Here is a 21,653-nt window from a genome sequence, read left to right on the forward strand (position 1 = left end):
CACCTACTGTTTATTTGACCATGTCCTCTAAAAAAATTTTTTTTGAGACAGACTTAAGTCCCAAAAATTAGAACTTGTTAAATCCATCCTACGAACCTCCGCGAGCTTAAGAGGTGTTTCCCAGAAGCATCGCAGCACTTTCGGAAATGACTGTAGATTGAGCGCCTGCAGCCCAGAAGCTGTGGAACCTGCAGGAGGAACCAAAACGTAGATGTTTCATTTAAGTTTATTATTATTTATCATTAATACTGATGCTCCCTGCAAGTGATGGACGATGCAGTGTGTTTGATGATGTTTAAATCAGAAAAAAGAAAAAGCAAACGAAGAAAACAAAAAACACACACACTTTCCTGATGTCATGTTTTCAGCTTCTCATCCTCACTTTTCTTTCTCTTCATGGTGTGTTGTTGTTGTTTGCCGCACACTTCTATACGCCCGGTCCGATACAAACAAATGATGACAGAATAACGTTTGATGATGTGCATATTGGTGAAACTCACGGGAACCTCTAGACAGCGTGCCCGCGCAGTCACATTTAGGTGCCGCCTGGGGAAGCTGTTGTAAATAGTTAAGAGCAATTTCATTTCTGAGGTCGCTCGTTAATTAGACACAAGGACCCGGTCGACTATGTAAACGACACCATCAACACTACTTTGAAAGAAAAATGTTCATATGCAGCGTGGTTTTAATGGTCAACGTTCAGAGAGCGGTCGGTGATTATTCGCACAGTTTATCACACAATGAAGAGTGTATATCACAGGTCTAACAACAACAACAAGACTGTTTTCTCTTCGCTGGAAGAGCACTCGTGTGGTTTCTCGAAAAAAATTTGTGGTTGGCTGTTATTTATTCAGAACAAAGGGCAGCCAGAAATCATGAGGGAGAAGTTGTTGAAATTTGGTCTGACGTGGCAGAAAAAGTGAAGAAGGGAAAAAAAAAAAAAAGTTCTGTTTTGTTTGTTGAGTTAGTTTGTTACATAATGAATTAAACACAGAGAGAGAGCGAGAGAGACCGGAGGAGTTTGGAGTTGACTTTCAATTTGCTCATTAGGACTTGAGGCTTGAGGACTTACATAAAGAAACTCTGATAATAGGTTTTTGAATTTGAATAATATTTACTGTATTAGCAAAGTAAACATCGAGGTAATACTAACGCTGTCAATCCTTTTTCCAGGTAACCGGTGAAAGTCTTTTCCTTTGACGAAAGGCTTTGCTCTTCAAATACAGTGTTCTGAGATAACCTGCCCCATTGCTCACTCACTGCTCTCTGTCTCTCTGCAGCTCTGTCCAACCGATAAGAGTTTGGAGTTTGACAGAGACTTTCGCATCAGGCACTATGCTGGAGATGTGGTGTAAGTATCTTAAAGTTTTATTTATTCAGGAAAGGCTTTTACTGGTGATTCATCCTCTTTTCCGCATTTGCACATTTTTTTTTTTTTTTAATTCACCCTACTGAAACCACAGCCATGTACTTTTGACTGCACTTCAGGGGCAAATGGAGGTTTCGGGTGCATCAAATGAAACTTGATGCTTGCCTGGGGGACACGGGAGCACCACTCATTCACGCTTTCTGACCAGATTTTAAGATTTCAAATACTCTTTTCATGACCCAGGTTTTCTTTGTCTTTTCAGTCCTCTGTATTTGAACCTTTGCCACCACCCTGTTACTTTCTGAGTAGGAATGAATAATTTGCCCTGATCCCTTATTTTATGTATTGCCTTTGACCAATTAATGTAAAATATTGTTATGAAGAAATAACAATAATTATAATTTATAAATAAATTATAATGATCAATTTATTGGTAAATATTTGAGGAATTTCCATTTTAGTGCACAAGTAAGACTATATTTTTGCAGACTCACCTGGAATACTGTTTGTTTAGCGTATATCGGTGTGAAATGTCGACAAAAAGGCAGGATGATCAACTTCGAGAATTTAATGTCTCTTCTTTTTGACTTTTTGAAAACACATTTGCTTGAGGGTTTGACTCAAAATGTGTTTTATAATTGCCTGTGTGTAGTAAAAAGTATATATATCTGTGTGAACGTAATGATACATGGACGACAATTTATCAGAGAAACAAAACTTCACTGTAACTTGTGACATGCAACGTGCATAAAATACCGATTTTTGAGGTCACATTCTGAACTTAATGACATTTTAACATCATTCTTCAGTCAGACAGTCAGTTAGAAAGTGTGCTGCCTTCACACTGTGTCCGCTTTTTAAAATTTCGCCAACCGAGGGGAAAATGACATGGCCCACAGCAACTGAATAGAAGTAGTCTCCTGGCCCTAAATGGCTCCATCTGGTAATTTCAGCTGGAATTAAATTCATTCCGTTTTCTGCAAAATGGTGGCAAAACGTCACATTACCCAAAACGACAAATGCGGGTTAATCGCGATCAGTGTGAATAAGGAATAATTTGTCAAAGATTATTTCATGTCTTTCTGACCAGTTCATGACAAAAGGACATTACGAACGTCCACATCGAAGTCTGCAATAACATAAAATTTAATGACATCAAAAGTCACCCTCTTTGTGGTGTATAATGTAGAACAGTGAACAGTTTTCCCATACTTTGCATTCGAAGCTTAAACACACACACACGCTTAAAGCGGCTATCAATGGCCATAATCATTTTTTTGACAAAATTCACAGCGTGAAAGGGCTCGCCGGTGGTGATGGACCCGTAGAGAATTATCACCAGAAACCGCCGCTCCCCTCGGCTTTACAGAGCTTTGTAGTGAGTTCTGGCTCATTGTTTGTCTGTCCAGCCCGCAACTTTTACTGTTTTTTGGTTCACCCTCAGTAATCTTAAGGAGGCGATCCGCACAGCAGCAGGCGGCTTTTTTTCAAAGATAAAGCTCTAAAACACACTGTCCACTACCTGCTCGGCACCCAACGGCAGACGGACACAGCCAGAGACCAGCTGGTGAACACGGTGGAGCATTTGGCAGCTAAAGAGTCAGATATTTCCCTCAGGAGTTGGTGGAGACCAAAAACAGAGCTAATGATGTGTCAGTGTTTTGTTCACAACATGCTTCCGCCGCCTTCAAGTGGCCAGAAGAATCAGTTATTGTAGGTTTAAGGACTCAAACCAATATAACAAACCTAGTCTAGTATAATATATACATCCACAACCACCTTGAACATTAATTGACATCTTCATCGCATGATGTCCCCCTAAAAAATTACAGCGCCGCACCCCAGTCCCTAAAGTACTTGGACACCGTTCAAATGAATAAATCACACAATGCTAAGCCCCCGAAAAAGTGCTCTCAGGGAAACGCGTTGAGCCCACTTGTGGGGGGCTAAGTGTCTGCCACCCAGGGGACGACTCGGGCAGAGGAGCGAGGCCCCGACAGCCAGGCTTGATTGATCCCTGAGCCACTTAGACGAGGCGGGAGGCAGAGTGCACCTCGCATCTCCCGGCGTGGAGTATAACACCTCCGTTATTTATAGCACGTTCATCACTAACGGCACACGATAACTCAGTGTAGAGTTTATTGACTGGGGGCTGCAAGAGTACCGGCGCAATGCGGCTCTGCGGCTAGTAAAGGGAATCATATGTAATCATCTAGTTCTACATTTATACTGGTTAAGGGCGCTAAGAAGGACAATATGTACAAACATAACAAAAGTGTGTGTAGGTGTGTGTATGCAGATGCATTTACTTGCCTCCCTCTTTTCACAGGTACTCAGTGACGGGTTTTATTGATAAGAACAAAGACACTCTATTCCAGGATTTCAAGAGACTGCTCTACAACAGGTGACACACACACACACACACACACACGCACACACACTCAGAGTACTACACACCGCTTCAATAACCTCCACACACACTTCACTGTATTCTTTACAGCCCTTTTGCATGACATCCCTCTAGATAGAACAGCACAGGACTAGTACAACGAATCTCCTCTCAGTTTGCTCTTATCCTCCTCCTCCTGCAATCGAACGCTCCGGTGTTTTTCCCTCTGCTCAAAATAAATGTGAGGTTTAGTAATTCCTGACCCGTCTAATGTCCATTTTATGACACTTTTTACAAATTTTGGGATAGCAGCCAAAAACGTTTTAACGATAGGCGGCAATAATCTAATAGAAACCCCTTTTCTTTGTGTTGGTGTTTTGGCTGGAGTCTACTGCAAGGCAGGAGTCATTCAGATATAAATAACAAAACTGACTGACTGAGCTTATGCAGGTTGAAATGTTTGGACTGGAAATTTTTTTTTTTATAGTTTTTAAAAAAAAAAAAAAGAAAAAAGTTGTCTCAACCTGAAGATGCAATATATTTCTGCTTCATTTGATCAAAGTTTAGTTTCTATCCTGGATTTAAAGGTAGTCATGAATGGTGCAAGTCTTTTATCATCTGGGGGACAGTCAGATTTATTTTGACCCTAAACCTCTACAAACGGTTGTTACAACCACTACATTGAACTGTGATTTAGTTATTCAGTTATTTAATTTCTCAGTAGTCATGTGAGTATTTGAACCTCCACTAATACAGATCCACTTTTCATGTCTTCGTGGTGTCTGTCCAGTTCTAACCCGGTTCTGAAGGGGATGTGGCCCGAGGGCAAACTGAGCATCACGGAGGTCACCAAACGGCCGCTGACGGCTGCGACTCTCTTCAAAAACTCCATGATCTCGCTGGTGGAGAACCTGGCCTGCAAGGTGAGGAGCCGGGGGGGCTGGTAAACTGTTTGACGAGCATCGCATCCGTTATCCCTACTGAGCCTGAGGATTTAAACCCCGCAGCGATTAAATTCAGTCACTACACGCGTTCCGGGAAAGGAATTGTGAAACCGAAAATTTGTCCAAAAATGTTGTTGAATGACATGAAATCCAAGGTTGCACAGGTAGTGTGCATTTTAATAATACAAAGCCTTTATTAGAGAACTCTGATGAAGGCAGATTGCTGATATACTGTATGTGTGTAGGTGCCATTTTTACAGCCTAAGCCTTTGTAGACTTGATACTCGAAACCACATAATGGACATGGTTATACTTAAAACCACTATGAAAGGAAGATAAAACGTTCCTTGGGCACGCTTGGGCAGAGCAAGGAGAGAAGTTACACGAAAAGCCTGAATTTAGTCTGGCATATTGGTTAAAATGCCAACCAGCTTCGCCCTCGAAGGCTCTTTATCAGCGTCGAAATAGTAAAAAACAGGTTGTTCACGTCTGGTACGTTAAATAGACCATACACCGGAAATAAAGAATGAAGCATCACATCATAAACCCTCACAGTTTTCAAGCTGGAACCGGCACGTTTTGCAGTGGCTAAAGAATAAGCACAAGGGTTAATTGGTTATCAAAACAGTTGCTGGTAATCTTTCTGACGTTTGACTAAACAGTCAATTGCCTGATCGTTTCAGCTGTCGTATATTCAACAGTTTAAGCAAGTTTGCTTCACTTTTCAGTGACACAAACGTACTCTTGGTTTGACCTCCGTACAATGAGAGGCTGAAGGTTAGCGGCGTTGTTTGCGCTCTCTCGTAGGTTGCACGCTGGATTATCCGGTGAAAAGGCAGAAAAAATGTTTTGGAGTTAAATAAATAACTTTTCTCCCACGTGAAGTAAACCATCATGGAAGTGTCCTGATCAGCAGAGTTTGCGTTTGACAGTATATGATTGTGTCCAGAGCAGCTCCAGGTTGCGAATGCAATGCTTTTCCTACCCATGCATGTCTCCCCCCAGGTGTTGCTGTGAATGAGAACATATTATTGGTCAGTCTCACTGGTTGAATGTAGATTGACTGCATGTTCGGTAGTAGTTAACTCCCTCAACCCCCCAATGTTGCCCTCTTTAGGAGCCCTACTATGTCCGCTGCATCAAGCCCAATGACGTCAAGTCCCCTCTGCTGTTCGAGCAGGAGCGCTGCCGCCATCAGGTGGAGTACCTCGGCCTGCTGGAGAACGTCAGGGTGCGGCGTGCCGGCTTCGCCTACAGACAGACATATCCTCGCTTCCTACAGAGGTACCCCACGAAAATGCCTGTTATAAATCACCCGAGCCCGTAGTGGCATCCTCAGAGTCACTGTTGTGTCTGATGCAGTCCAAATCCCAAAGATGTTGAAGTTAATGTGACGCGTGACGGAGAAAAGCAGCAAATCCTCACATTAGAGAAGCTTAAAACGGATCTGAAGTGATCCATCGATTAACAAAATAGTCGCAGAGTAGGTAAATCATTTCAGCTCTAATTACGTCCAAAGAATTACATCATTTCGAGGCCAAAGGTTGAGGTACAGAGGATTCATACAGATCCAGGTCTTTATTATGAATTGCTTCAGTGCCACCCATATTTATGGTGACAGCCGACAAGCTCACACATCCGAGCCTAGGTTAAGATAATAATTACTACCAACAGCGCATCCCAGGCTAGTTCAATCTTGTGTACGTGCGAGGTCATCAGATCAGAGTCCCAGAGGAGCCCCTAGTTTGAAAGTAATAAACCTCGTTTTTGTAAATTCCTTCGAAAAACGTCGCTTTGGGACTTGGTTATTAGAACAATGAAAGATCAAGTCATTAAATTAAAGGTTCAGTCCTCCTCCATTACGAGCCTTTTCTCAGGAAGCAGTAAATTAATTTGGTTCGGGAGATCAGGTCGAGCCGTTGAGACAAATCACCACAATTGCAATTCATAATTTGAGGTTGTGCCAGATCATGTTCCGCGTGTGAAGGCTGAACGTTGGTGAAGCAGGGTGGTGATTGAACACCACCTAGAACCCCCGAAGCTGTGCTTTGGCCAGCCATCAAGGATGCTACGTGACAAGCCCGAACCGCGGGGTGTAGATATGTGCTGCGTAGCCCTAATCAGCTTGCATCTAATCTAATCTCGCAGCTAATCGGTTGCGTGTCCGGCAGCCATCTTATCATCAGCTTTTTTCCCACAGTATTTTCGTTAACTTCCTACAAGCGTAATATTTTTGTCCTCTGACCTCGTTTTAAAAGCAGCCTTTAAAAAACTCAGATTGGATTGTAACCACCAGAGAGAGAGAGAGCGTATTAACATGTCAAACATTTTAATATGCTGAAAAATTCCCCAGTTTTAATGTGGTAATGTAACAAACAACAACTAGTCAAGGTACTCTGTTAATAACTCGTGTTTTATTCATACAGATGCTCAAACACCTGAAATTCCAAGCCTGTTTACATGCCCGTTGCAAGCAGAGTACTGATGCTCAATTTTTGAAACAAATACCAATGTCAATGTTTGTATATTTGAGTTAAAAACGCTCTAATAGTAATAAATAAACCAATGTTATTTTTAACAAGAAAACATAACATTATGAACACATTTTTGATAAGGTCCCTTAAATTTGGTTATTAAAGAGTTGTAATGGTGTCAGTAACAACTGTAAACAACAAAAAACAAAAATCATTAAATTGGGATTTAAAAAAATTATGTAAATGTACAAAAATTTAATATAAACCACTTTTCATAGACTGGCGATTCGTCACATGCTAAACAAACAATGGATACAACATGTACTACTTAGAGAGCAGAAATCATTTTAAAAAAATCATTCTTTTTTTTTAACTGATTAGTTGATCAGATAATTGCAAATATTCTCTGGCGTCAGCTTCTCATGTGTGACAGTTTTTCTGCTTCTTGTGTGTTTATATTATCTTTAATTTAATATCTTTGGCTTGTGGACTGTCAGTTGGTCATAAGACACCTGAAGACATCACCTGGGGCTCTCAGAACCTGTAATGGGCATTTTTCATCATTTGTGACATTTCATTGACTAAAACGATTGATCAATGAAAATTAATGGTTGTCGGAGCCCTAAATATCTCTTGACCCTATAAAACAACACAAAAACCCAGTATCTTAAAGTTGAAGTAAAATAATAAGATTAAAAAATGTACAGTAAAAGGCAAAGCAAGTTTATTCATACAGTACGGCACATTTCATCCCATGAGGCATTTCAAAGTATGAAGCATTTAATACACACAGAAAATACAGCTATATAACGTCTCACACACACCAAACCTGTTATAAGGATGCTCTGTCTTGCCCCAAGATCATAACAAAAAGAGACAGAAGAGAGAGAGTCGGGGCTGATGTCAGACTAGCAGTGGACAGACGTGCATCCTCAAACGTCACCTCATGTTTCCCTGGGGGCGGGGGGGACGAGCGCTTGCACACACGCTGGGCTCATTGTGCGATAGATGAGATCTTAAGCCTGACGGGCTGGTTTCGATTAGTTTCTCTGTTTTTTCTTAATAAGACTTTTGTTTACAAGCCCCTAAGTCACCAAATGTCTCCTCAGAATTTTGACCCGAAGAGCATAATAATATTGACACGCACACACACACACACACACACACACACTTGCATAGCACTAACCAACACTTGTTGTAGCCTTGCCCCTACTCCCCATCTGTCACGTTCGCCCACTTTCCTCGTAGAAACCACGGTGGTGGAAGGAGGATTAGGCAACGGGTCTCTTGCATAACATGCTAACGAGTCACCCAGCTCTGTCGCTCCAATCCCCCTCGCTGATGTATTTGGACTTGGTATTACATCAAAGCGCTGCCAGTCGGTCGGCTGTGAAGTGATGCGGGATGCGGTCTGTTCACAGGCGCTAGGATCTTTTGGAATAGCCATATCTTAATCTCCATTATTCCAAGTTTTAAACAAAATAGATGTTTTTATGTGGTCAAGTTGATAAGTGAAAGTAGTTTCTCAACATAGTTAAAAGCTCTTAAAAGTAGAGCTGCAGTTATTTTAATTTAAGACATTTTTCAAGCAAAAATTCAAAAAGATTTGATAGTTTGAGGTTCTAAAATGTGAGAGCACTGTTTAATGGACATTTAATGATGTCACCTTACGCTCAGGGGTATTGTGTTGAGCATTTTTCACCGTTTTCTCGCGTTTTATAGAACAAATGATTGGGAAAATAATCGTCAAGATTAATCAGTGATGAAAAGAAAGAGTCTGGATTTTTTTAGTTGCACGATTTCTTCCTCACTGACTGTCTGTGGTGTTCGTTTCGTATTAACCCAATAGAAAGCAATAAAACTTAAGTAACAACAGGACAAAGAGGCTACAGCCATGCTAGCAGCTCTGTGAGGCTGTACTTGGCCGAACTCGATGTCAGCATGCTAAAAGGCTAACATTTACAATGCTAACATGCTGACGTTTACGAGGGTATCATTTTTTTTTCTATGTTCACCGTCTCAGTTTAGCGTGTTAGATTGACATGCAAATATATGCTGATCAGCAATAAACACAAAGTTTAACTGGGGCCGATGAGAGTGTCATTACTTTTGCAGGTATTTGGTCATAAACCAAAGTATTGGACAAATAGAAGGTTTGATCCGTCGATTGGTGGGAGAAAATTTAAAGATCACCAAAGTTCATCCTGACAGGAACATGAATGTCCGTATCGATTTTCATGCCAATCCATCTAACAGCCACACTGCTAGCATGGTTTTAAAAAAAAAATTAAATTAAAAAAACACCCAACTTATTTATTTGACCTTTAAGAAGCTACAAGTTTGTATTTTGGTCAGTCAGTCGTTATAACAGCAAAGTCCGTTGTCAGATGTTTCCACATGTAACAAACTGTAAAGTACCATGAACTAACAACAGAGGTAATTCACAGTATACTGAGCAGCTGTTGAACAAGTTCGTTGTGTGCAGGGAACTGCTGTAACTGTATAAACTGTAATCCTGATCCTACCTAGCGCTGCTTCCCGCAGTGATCTAGACGGTAAGTGACCATTTATTTTGTTTAGCTATACACTTGCTGCACTTTCTCACGCAACCGCTCGGTCCCTCCTCCAGATACAAGATGATCTCAGAGTTTACGTGGCCCAACCATGACCTGCCATCAGACAGAGATGCCGTGAAGAGGCTCATGCAGGGTTGTGGATTTGACCACGACGTGGCCTACGGCAAAACCAAGGTCTTCATCCGCACGCCACGTACCCTCTTCAGCCTGGAGGAGCAGAGAGCCGAGATGGTCCAAAGAATCGTCCTCTTCCTCCAGAAGGTGAGGTTCTGTGTACCTCAGGGTACCTTAAGGACCCACATACTGACGTGACGGCTTGAAACCGTAAATTACTGATGCATTTTTGCTCGGATCCCAATGAGAAACTCATAATTTTTGAAACTCATAAATGTAACTGGCACATCTATTGAGAAAGTCCCCTGTTGTAAAGTGATTCATTACATGTCTTCCTTTCTTCTAAAAATTCTCTTTCCCCTGAATTTTTGCCTTGAATTTAAAACAATGAACTGAATTAGCAAATAACCTTTTTTCTTTTTATTATTTGGTGATAATGAAACAGTTCCCCATTCACAAACATCTATCACTGTGAATACCGCTGATTGCGAGTCACCGACAACAATCATCTGATTAGGGCCTAGGAACAAGATCGTGAGGGTGCTGTGGTTTGGAGGCCTGGGTCGTATTCTCATTGCGAAAAACACCAGCCCTCGTTCTTTTTTTCTGTCTGAGTTTTCACCCACACAGCTCTTATAAAGTTATGAGATGAGATGAGTGGTTCTCAGATTTACAATTTGAGATGTTTCAGAGTTTTGGTCCAGTGACACTGGTGCTTGTATCTGATGAATATACACCAGTAGAACGCGGAGTTGTCCTTTAAATTATCATTAGGTCAAATTAGTCAAATTGTATACTTGGTTATTGTTTTCATACATCAGAGTACCTGGTAATGTGACCAGTGAGTTCGCTGTACCTAGTCAGCCCATGTGGATGTACTGCCAGGCGTAGAGTTTGGCTTACATTTTTTTCCCCCCCTACATATACACATTGGGACCAATTTTGCGTTCGGTGTCTTGCTCAAGGACACATGCCAGAGGGAGCGAACCCTATGGTCAACTCGCTCTACCACTTACTGTACATCCAGCGGACTTATTTATTTCTCGTTCCCGTGATTCAGATCCGGTCGTGCTGGTCAGCAGTTTCTGCTCGCGTGAGGCCGGAAGTGGTTCTACGCGGCCATTCTATCGCTTTGCTGTATCTGGCAGCCTATTGCATCGACGCATTACACCGTCTGAAGTTTGATTTAATTGATTGGAATACTGGAATGAAACCGGGGAAGTTGTTGGGAGTAATTGGATGTGGCCAGCAAACAAGCTTTGTCATTTTCTATCAATTAGTGCTGATTAACAGGTCATTGTTAATCTAGAACAATTGCAATAATTGTCATTCATCAACCAAAGAAGCCAAACAATTAACTTATCCCAGTGTCTCAATTGTGGGTATTTTCTGTCGGTCTGTTCTGTTTAATATCATTGTAAATAGAGTAAGTTTGGGTTTTAAACCAACTAAAAACATCGTGAACTCTGGAAAGTGATGATGGACATTTTCTATTATTTTCTGATCATTTACAGACTGAAAATTTAACAAAAAAGGAATCATTGGGATAATTGAAAATAACAACAATTAATAGTTTCGACTCTAATATGAGGTATTTTATCATACTGGAAGTTGTTCTACTAAGGATAAAACCCAATGTTTTCTTATTTTCTTGCTCTGTGACCAGTATATCGTTTTTTATCGTTTTCAATGACCCGCTATGAATATTGATCACTGCGTGTCCGTCTCTGCATTCAGTAGTTGGTAAGCCCGTCACGCGTCAGTGGCTGGGTGACACCTTCGGGCGGGAGCACCAGGATCTCGGTGTGATTATGTTGCATGCACTGACATGTGTCGAATCAGCCTGCGGAGCGAAATTTGGTTCCTTTTGATAGATGGAGTACTGGTCTAGCTGGCTGTCAGACTAAGGACACACTATGCAAATTGCCTGGATACTTCAAAGCCCCCCTCTCTGACTGACAGGCCGGCAGCGTCAGCGTCAGTCTGTCAACTCTGCGTTGGCGTATGTGTTTTTTTTTGAAAGGGTGTGCGCACTCTGCATACATCATCAGGACGCTTGAAGCACTACCTCCAGCCCCTGGGAGCCATGTGATCAACCACTATACATTTTCCCCAAGCTATTATTACATTACAGTCAAGTGGGCAGATTCCTCCGCACCATGTTGCTTTCATGTCCTTCCCAAGGAGTATCTCCAAGCTCTCAGACATTAAAGGGTTTTCCAGCGAAATTTACTTCTGCGGCTGATGGATTGGTTGACCTTTGCATTGATCTGTGTGACCCTTTGCTGGCTCTTCCCACAGACATACCAGACGGCCGTTCCCTCCACCTTTCCCTCAGGAGAATCCTATCTTGTATCACCCAGGATAAGCAGGCTTTGAAAATGAAGGGGAAAGCCCACAGGAATAGCAGCTTTTCCACCAAAACAAACATTACAGCCTGGCGGAGGTGTCGGAGAAGGCATTTTTAATCTTGCCCCTCTGTCAATGTTAAGGCCCGGCATGCAGTGTGTGCGCTTCTGTGCGCGCCCGCTCATGGTACGCGCGCTCGCTGACGCACAAAATCAAACAGTGGTGTGACGGCGGAATTGACTCCTGTATCTATCATGCTGTTACTCAAACAAACATCCCAGCCCGAGTCTGATCTGCTGTGCCAAGCAATCCCCTTATCAGCACCTGGCACACCAGACTGCCTTATGCCAGTCAGGACCGCAGTGCCAGGACTGTCAGTGTATGACTGAGGCTCAGACGCTTCTTGTCCCTCTGTTTGCCTCGTGGATTTATGATAGTACCACTTGGTTTTCCCCATCAAACAACTAAAAAAAAAAAACACACAGGCTGTAAATATGCACACTTCCTAAAGCGAGGTTGAGTGGCGCCTCACAATTCCGCTGCGTGTCCAAACTGGGAGAACATTGTGTTTTTCTGTAGCTGTTCTCTTATTTTACCCCTTTAAATTACCATAACCTCTCCTCCTTTGAGGGAGGGGGGAATAGCTAGTGAAAAATGGACGGGAGCCGGAGGGGAGGGGGGGGTTCCTTCACAGCTCCATTTAATCCTGCCGCTCTCTCCCTCCTTCAATCATGTCTTCATGAGCTCGCGCACACCTTATCTTTCCGGTCTTGTTCCGCTACATCCACTCAATCCACCCGGCCTCAAGTTTATTACAATCAGGCCTGGGTGCATTACAAGTCATTGCTCTGCCTCTTCCTGCGTGCAACCAGGCTTCAACGACGCTGAAAATTCCGACCTAGGACGGAGCAATGCAATCATTACCACTTTAAGAAATGGCGACTGGAAGAATACCCCCAAAAAAAAGCACACAGTCCCAACGTAAATACAAATCTTATAAATTATACATGGGCCCACCCCACCTTCCCTCTGTGTTAAAATGAATATTTCATAAATTCAAGCTCAGCCATCAACATCACAGCAAATGTCGCCGCTTGTCAGAATAGCAACAATGATGAGAGGAGAAACACCAGCCCACCCCTCCACCCACTTGTATCCTGAGCCGCAGCCTTAATTGCTTTCCAAAGCTGTACATAGTCTCTGTGCAGCTGTAGGTTTATCAGACGTGGCGAGTGTCATGTTTTGGGTAGTAAGCTTTCACAGTGTGGCCACGGGGGGGGAGGGATTGTCTGGGCAGGAGCTAAATGAACATGCCTATTAAGGATAAAGAGCCGCATTTTTATTATTTTGTATTGTTTCCCGGTGGGAAACACATGTCTTGAGGCAATAAATTGTTCAGTAATAACTAAAACTAAAAAAAAAGGGAGTAATCTGTGAATAGCTCCGCAGAGCCCTCCTGTGAAGAGCAGGCTACCTCAGTGCAAAGTTAGTACTGCTCCTCATCTCTGCCTGACTGTCCGGGGCTGCGGTCGAAGAAGTCTTTTTTTTTTTTTTGCTTGGGGGAAGGTTCCTGACAGGGAGAAATGACCCGGAAGTATCTAAGCGGCAGCCATGGTGAGAGCTGGTCGAATTCTCTCGATGCTAAGGAGAGTTGCTTCAGCGCGTCCTCTCTCATCTCCTTAGGGTACACTGGGCCATCCTTTATGAAAGGAAAGGAGATAATGCCGTCCCACAGTTCCTTGCGGCGGCAGCCTTTAAAGCGACCCACGTCAATAACATCCGCCACCGCATAATTATGTAGCCAAGTGTAAGTGCAGTCGGATTCCACCAGCGCCGCTGTTGTCTTTTCCTAAGTCCTCACGAATTCTCCTTCACATCTTTACTTGCCCTCATGACGTTTTCCATCGAGGTCAAGGGAAATTGGTTAGGAAAGGACATAGGACGTGATTTATTTATTCATCTATCTATTTTATTTATTTATTTATTTTTTGGGACTATTCCATTGCAGCCCAGAACTCATCTGTCTCCTGCTGGACCTCAGCAGAAACATGATCTCTGATCTCCCGATCCCCTCTGAACCTGCAAAGTGTTTCAGTAATCGTCCAAAGCTATTACCTCCACAACAACATCAGTGGGTGAGAAAATGCTGCGGCAGATCAAAGGAAGGGCGATTTAACTGTATAATGTAGTACGACAGTCGTACTGCTGGATTTTGAAGAAACGAAATGCGTTTCCTCTGTTGGGATGAGGAAACTGGCATTTCTTTCTAACTTCCTCTGTGATTTGTCTTTGTCATTGATTTTTATGACAAGCTTAATTAAAAAACAAGCTTAATTTCCAAACTCCTTTCTTTCAATGCTAAAAATTACCTACAGCAACACACTGCCTTTGTCAGATTTTTTCTTCTGCTTGTCAGTCTCCAAATCCTCAACAACATTTTCATTTTCTAAAATAACAGCTGCAATAATAATAATAATAATAAAAAAAAAGCGGCATCCTGGTGGCCTATGTGCTTAGGATGCTGACAATGTTATTGAAACATCCTTGGTTCGAGTCCCTCCCTTCCCCCCCATCTCTCTTTTCCCAAAATTACTGTCACACTCAACTGTCTCTTGTCTAATAAAGGTGGGAAAAAGGCCCAAAAACATACCGTTCCAACCGAAAATAAATTGATTCTGAAAGAATAAGAGAAACCACGGGACATCAAACCTCACAGAAATGGGTAAACGTGTACTGCAAGTGACAGGGTGTTGATAGAAAGCCAAACAAAATAATGGAAAATAATGTTTTAAAGAATTAAAATTAAATATTCAGAAATAGTTCAAAGGCTGCAACTAACGATTACTGTCATGATCAGTTAACAATGACCAACAATCCAAAACCCAAATATTCAGATATTTTGGCCTTTTTTTGGATGCATGTGTTGGAATTTGGCACCGTTACTTTTTCCGTCAACTGTTTCAGCTCTTGTCAGTTCTTACTGTGGATGTTTAGGATTCTTAGTAATTATAAGTAAAAGGGGACACAAATACTGAAGTACAAAACCACATCGTCGTACCTGTATCGCGCTAAAGATAATCTACAGACCAGCTGTACAGATATTTAGAAAACATACATACAGTTGTACTGTGTACAAGACCCGTACTGATGCTGTAATGAACAGTCTTCTTCCTTTTCTTTTTGTTTTGTTTTACATTAGGGTTTTAGTGGATGGACAGTACACTGTATTCGTGGCTCAGTTCTTCAATATGTTGATTTTACTGTGTCCCCTTCAAACGTGTTTGACTAATGTGTGTTATTTTAAGCCTAAACTGCTGACCATTGACAATGGTCTTCCAATCTATTTTGTCCAGTCCCATCTAATTGATGGATTGGCCATCCAGAGCCGTTCAATTTAATCTTCAATACTGTGCCTTTCAGGGAGACTGCGTCGTTCGAGATCAGTCTGAACACATTTGTTTCACGTCATTAGCGTACATTGGCCCAGAGCTGAGAATTTAAAATGACATAACACTGGGAGTCACGATTGAAGGTATGAGGAATCCGCATCGGTGCGGTGACGCCGACGTTACTGGTGGGGGTGCGCTGCTCACCCGAGCACTTGATTGATTTATGATAATGACTGCCGGGCCCAGTGTCTCCCTCTGACGGCCCTTGGTCAGGGCACGTTGCAGCCTCACTAAAATGTGCAACACGCCCTTGGTTCCACCTCCCTCCGCCCGCCGCGTATATCGAGCATGCCACTGGAAAACCAAGTCAATATCCCCGGAGGACGTGGAAACTCGGGCGTTCAGAAGTGGATTGCAGTCAAGTGTGTCAATGGTGCAGACCGGCCTATCTGTCTTTCCATGTCAGAATTTGATCGTGCCCACCACCCCCCAGGTGACAGAAAGGTGAAGGGTTGTTTGTGTTTTGGATTGGAATTCATGAATTGCCAACACTGCAGTTCATTTATTGGCTTTTTTATTTGAGCTACACTCCCACTTCTTTTTAGATTAAAGACACGCGGTAGCAAGTAATGGGTCCTGTCTGTGTTCTGCTCTGATCAGTATCTCAACTGAAACCTTCCAGCCCTCACCAGTTGCCCCGGCACGTGTGATTTGTGGACGCTTTTACCCAGTATGCATTTCAAACCAGCCAACCCCAGCAATCTGTCCCGCATTGTTGCAACGAAAGATCCCCGATCTGGCTTTGATGAGCTCGTAAATCCAGGGCCCCGGAGCTTGGTGAGGGCAGGCTCCATGATGGCAGAGTCTCTGAAAGGATGATCAGATGGCTTTATTGGCCAGGAAAGTAAGGGGGCAGACCGTCAGGGGCCTTGTTATTGGCCTGATTTATCCGCAATCCCCCGAGTGTCATCTTCATCAGCTCGCCGCCGTCATCGCAGCCGGTCCGCTCTGCTGTTTGAGAGGCAGAAAACGTGTTTATGGTGTGTGTGTTTTTGCGCCTGTCAAGGTGGCTGGATTGCCTCATAATAATTCTAACCTCTCCCCGCTTTCCACCTGTCACACACCTTAACAAGGCTCCAAAGACAGTTGAGACAGTTCATGTCTGCTGTTATCTGATTCATTGCTGCTTCCTGATTTATTTTTCCTCCCGCTGTGCTTCTCACCTCCAACCCCAGACGTTTGCAATGTAATTCGTGATTGTTGTTGATTTGGCATAGGTCCGTGCACCATGTGGACACGGGGCAGGCAACATCTTAACTGAGCTCCCACTGAACGTCAGATTTTGCCACTTTTTGCTTTGTTGCCTGGGATTATTTTATGAGCAAAAAATGGGGCGACACCGTGCATCCGTGTCTGTGACTGCGTGTGTGACATGCGATGAGAATTTCACAGATAAGATCTCTGTGAATGAAAAGATTTAATTCCTGAACACTGTCAGCACTGAGTTTATTATATTTACAACAGCCAAATTTCTAACACCCGGTACAATTACCATGTCCATAATTGAGAAAAACAGCCGTTGAGAGAGAAACAATAATATGAAAATCTGTAGAATACAAATGACTGGGAGATTTAGAGGGGGGGAAAAAAGAAGAAAGAAATGGAAATAGAGGCAGGGCAGATAACTGGTCCAGTTCCCACATCCAAAAAGGAAATTATCTTCAGGACCTTAAAGAAAAACAAGTAGAAATGGTTTTAACAGAGATAAGAAGTAAAAGATTTAATTAAGAAATATTTGAGGCCAAGAAATTATCAAAATACCAAACAAGCAGAAAACTTCACAAGTAAGCTGCGTTAAAAAAATTGCATTTGTGAGCACGAGGGATTTCCTGGGTTAACTTCTCCCAATCCAAGTCAGATCCAGTAAACGCGTATTATTTTGACTATATGTCAGGTGAAGCTGGATTTATCATTGAGTGCTAACGGGTTACGGCATAGAAATGGAACCTCTGCACGCGGCTGCTGAAATGCGCCCTTTCGAACTTGTAACTACGTGTTTGGTAGGGGTGGGTACTGATACCACCGATACTAAATTTTGTTTTGAGTAGCAGCACAAACACCAATAGGCCGGACACCAAAGATTGGATCCATCTTATGTTAGCTGGCGTTGTGGGCACACGAAAAACCCTCTCAGGGCACGAACGCTTGGCTTTTCTGCTGCTGCGGCGCTCTCGTGTGCAGAGTTCACGCAATAAACATTTTCATCACGTACAGTTCATGACTGTTTTTGTCTTTGAAACACGCGAGAATGAGAATCGTAAAAAGAAACGCTTAATGTCAAGAGCGAATAATTTGATGGTAATGAAAATCTATTCAGGAGCAGCACATTACTGCGGCGCTCGTTTCACGACCGCTAGTTATTCGAGGTCTTCACGGGCCAAGAACGTTGAACCCGATCCACAATGGACCCATTGAAAAGCCACCCGTACCTGATGTGCTTGATTTAATTTTCGAAAAAGAGAGAAAAAGAGACATCTGCTCTGACGGGGACCCGAGCACAGTGAGACCGTAATATAAACAATATGTCCACTCAATTATGTTAGTTTATACCTGTAAATGAAAATTAACAGGACATTCCCATGTAATTTTACATCATTTAGTTGCTTTAGCAGGTTTAAATTAAATGCACTCATCAATTCAAGCATTTACACTTGAGCCACTTTGACAGTCATGTTTGATCCAACTCCTGCTCTCAAAACTCTGCAGAATTTACCGTAACACCCTGAATTAAGTCCCAGTTTAAATAAAAGTAACTTAACCTTGTTCACAGAAGGTAGTTAAATGACCCGCAGTCGTCGGGCCAGCGGGTGAAACCCGTTCATTCCTCCCACCGCCGTCACCCTGAGCATGTGGAGGAGTCATCTCAGGGGTCGGTTGGTGATGAATATGTAGCTGCTCTTCTGTTATCTCACTCATCCGTTATGTATTGGAGACAGCGCAGCACGGCGGAAACAGAGGACAAGGTGATCAACTGCCATTTTGCCAGAGAAGCAACATTTGGGACAGTCACACAGGATTAGAGGAGCTATTTTTGTCCCTGAATGGATGTTGGTTGCTTTTCTTTCCTCCTCTTTTTTCTTATAGATTACGCTAGATCAAAACATAGCAGGTGATTTAACATGACATGTCGACCTTCCCTGATCTTTCAAATTTACCATATTTGGAGGGTCTTGACTGGACAGCAACCAACAGATAAGTCGTGGCAGAACACACATGCAGTGAGACAAGCTTTGCATCACAAAGACTTGGACAAAGGATCCAGCAAAAGTGCGTTTGACATGGAGGATTCTGTGCTTTCTGATCCGCCCTGCCACATCTGTTTTTTTGGATTTTTGAACTTGTAGTAATTATGCACAGAAACCAGGCCAGTAGGTTTTAGGTCTATATCAGCTGATATCCTGGGGACAGATTTCTCTACTTTTTTAAAATTATTATTATTTTTTTTAGCCTGATAGGGCTGATCTCATCTTACTGGACGTATCGAAATGAAACCTCCCTCTTCTGAGAAAGATTGTATGACCAGGCCGGCCTGGTGATTAAACGACTGACTGGCAGTCTTTCATTGATTTCAGTGTGATTCAGCTCCTTCAGAAGGCCGCCCCCCTTTCCCTGGTCATCAGCAATGCTACGGATAAGTCTGTGCTTCGAACTAGATCAGTTGTGGCTCCACGGCAGAAGTAGCCCTCCCCTCCCGCCACATTCCTTTAGGTCAAAAGTGACATTTCACGTTAGAAAACAATGCCAGAGTACAATTTAAACACGTATATTTGAAGCTGATAAGGTTCAGAGGTTATCATTTTTGGACTGACGCGACTTAACCTTGTGCTTCCATGTTCCGGCGGAGCATGACTTATCCTCTTTTCTGCCAATTATTACACCGCCAGTCTCGTCAGGTGAAAAACCACCTCCTCCACGGTTTTAATATGCAAATGTGAGAAATCCCTTTCTTTGCCGCCGGTCTCCCCCACACTCCAAAAGATTAAATATTCATGATCCCCGTGATTACTGTGCATTACAGTGAGATGATATCCAGGAGTAAGCCTCCAGAGCAGTGTGCAGTGCCGCCTTTAATTTGTGACCGTTAGGTTTGTGGCGCTACGTGCACCCTATTACTGATTATTTAGCATCACTTAGGTACAGTGCAGTCAAATAAATGAGTAAATAATTGAGTGTGTGTGTGTGAGAGAGAGAGAGAGGGGAGCATATGGTGGTGATTTTAGTGAGAGTGGATCAAGAGTTATGGGTCCCTGGGGGTCCCACTTACATCTATTATTCACGTTTTAGAGGGTCTGATAGCCCTTCAACCTATGTTTGGTTACAGGCTTGGGGGACCTTATCTTAGTTCCTATTTTGTCTGAATCAGTGCCGTTCAAACATTACGAGCGCCGATGTATAACAAATACGTAACAACGGATAATGAATTCTGACGAAGAGTAATGAAAAAAATACTTCTTTTTATAATTGTGAATTGGGAAAAAAAAATGGCCGCGTGACACACCCTGATATACACATTTATACTTTAGCTACTGCAGCGATATTCTGCTGTATTTACAGCCATAGTCGTCCTCGTGATTTAGATTGTAATAAAGGCGTTGTATCTCTTTACAGTCAGCTTTTTTACCACCAGTGCATGAAACCTAAAAATGGCCTCGGGGGAGTGGTGCATATTCTACTAAATAAATCGACTGTAGGTGCAGCAGTTCTAAATGTCCTCTAATCCCTCCTGCATTAGTCAAGTTCCTCGTGTGCTTTAAAGGGGCGCTCCACTGATTTTCACACAGAAACGTCGGTTTATAAGTAGAGGTCCTCATGAGTCCTCTCATGGGCGAAAAGTGAGAACTATGAGCTTTCAGGAAAAATTAGATTCATCGCTGCTGCTCTCAACTGCAGCTGCTCATTCACTGGTGGGTCCGTCACGCTGTAGCTGGCGTTGGTTCTGTCTCTCTGTTTGGCTTTGTTTTGGATCAGATCTAATTATCCTCCGCTCTAGAGTACCCCTTTAGAGTCACAATGAAAGTTAGACAGACGTAAATTAAATTCTTCCAATCTGTTTGGCTCACAAGAATGTAAGCGTGAGCTCATGAATACAGAGCGATGTGTGTGTGTGTGTGTGTGTAAGCGTGTAAAAGTGTAATCTACAGAGGCGTCTTAAATTGCATTTAAATGAACTTCATTATGTTGTCTTGTGTCTCCAGGTGTGGAGGGGCACCATAGCCAGAATGCGTTACCGGCGGATGCGAGCGGCCCTCGTCATCCTCCAGGCTTACCGCCGCTACAAGGTCAAGTCCTACATCCGCGAGGTCAACCGTCGCTTCAAAAACGTGAGGTCCATGAAGGACTACGGCAGACACGTGAAGTGGCCGACGCCCCCCAAAGTCCTGCGCAAGTTTGAAGAGGCACTCAGGAGCATCTACAACAGGTACTCAGACGTGATGGCGTTTTCTAGATGACGGCATTGTGCACATTTACTTCTGTATCTCTGCGGGAATTTCAAGATACGAGCTGCTGACTTGGTCCCCTTGCAGAGTCGGCTGTGGGCCATTTCACGCCTGATTCAGATGGTTCAAATCTCACGTGAAACTACATTTACATGTTTAACAGTGTTCTCGATCATGTCGAATTGGAGTAGACGCAGAGAATGAATCTTTATAAACTAAAATGTTTTTTAAATTGCGGTGTTTTTTTTGTTGTTGAGAAAATCGCTTTCAAAAATTCTCTGTACTAAAAATGGATCTGACCCAACCACAGGAGAAAGCACATGGCCTCAAGTGTTATTTTGCAACCAGATGAGTCCATTTGAAGCAACTTACACACGTTTCCTTCTGCCCTGGGCTCCCACTGGGCATTGATTTTTCTTCCTCCATCAAAGACTCAACTCTGCCTTTCATCCCAACGTCTTTGTTTGTTTTTTTTTTTTTTTTTTTTTTCCTATTTGATGCTGGGTGCAGTTAGAAAATCTTCCTAGCGAATGATGTTGGCTGTCAGGACC

The 21,653-nt window shown here is 42.8% G+C and overlaps 1 protein-coding gene across 1 annotated transcript in view; it reads left to right on the forward strand.

Annotated features, from left to right (window-relative positions):
- myo1d (myosin 1D) overlaps positions 1–21,653 on the forward strand; it is a 104,907-nt gene that overhangs the window by 41,990 nt on the left and 41,264 nt on the right. The window contains exons 12-17 of the mRNA XM_040134850.1: positions 1,281–1,351; positions 3,699–3,773; positions 4,549–4,681; positions 5,820–5,986; positions 9,806–10,013; positions 20,860–21,083. Of these exons, the coding sequence (XP_039990784.1) occupies positions 1,281–1,351; positions 3,699–3,773; positions 4,549–4,681; positions 5,820–5,986; positions 9,806–10,013; positions 20,860–21,083 (878 nt within the window). The remainder of the gene's footprint in view (positions 1–1,280; positions 1,352–3,698; positions 3,774–4,548; positions 4,682–5,819; positions 5,987–9,805; positions 10,014–20,859; positions 21,084–21,653) is intronic.

This window comes from Xiphias gladius, chromosome 9 (genome assembly GCF_016859285.1).
Source record: "Xiphias gladius isolate SHS-SW01 ecotype Sanya breed wild chromosome 9, ASM1685928v1, whole genome shotgun sequence".
In the NCBI taxonomy this organism is placed as follows: domain Eukaryota; kingdom Metazoa; phylum Chordata; class Actinopteri; order Istiophoriformes; family Xiphiidae; genus Xiphias; species Xiphias gladius.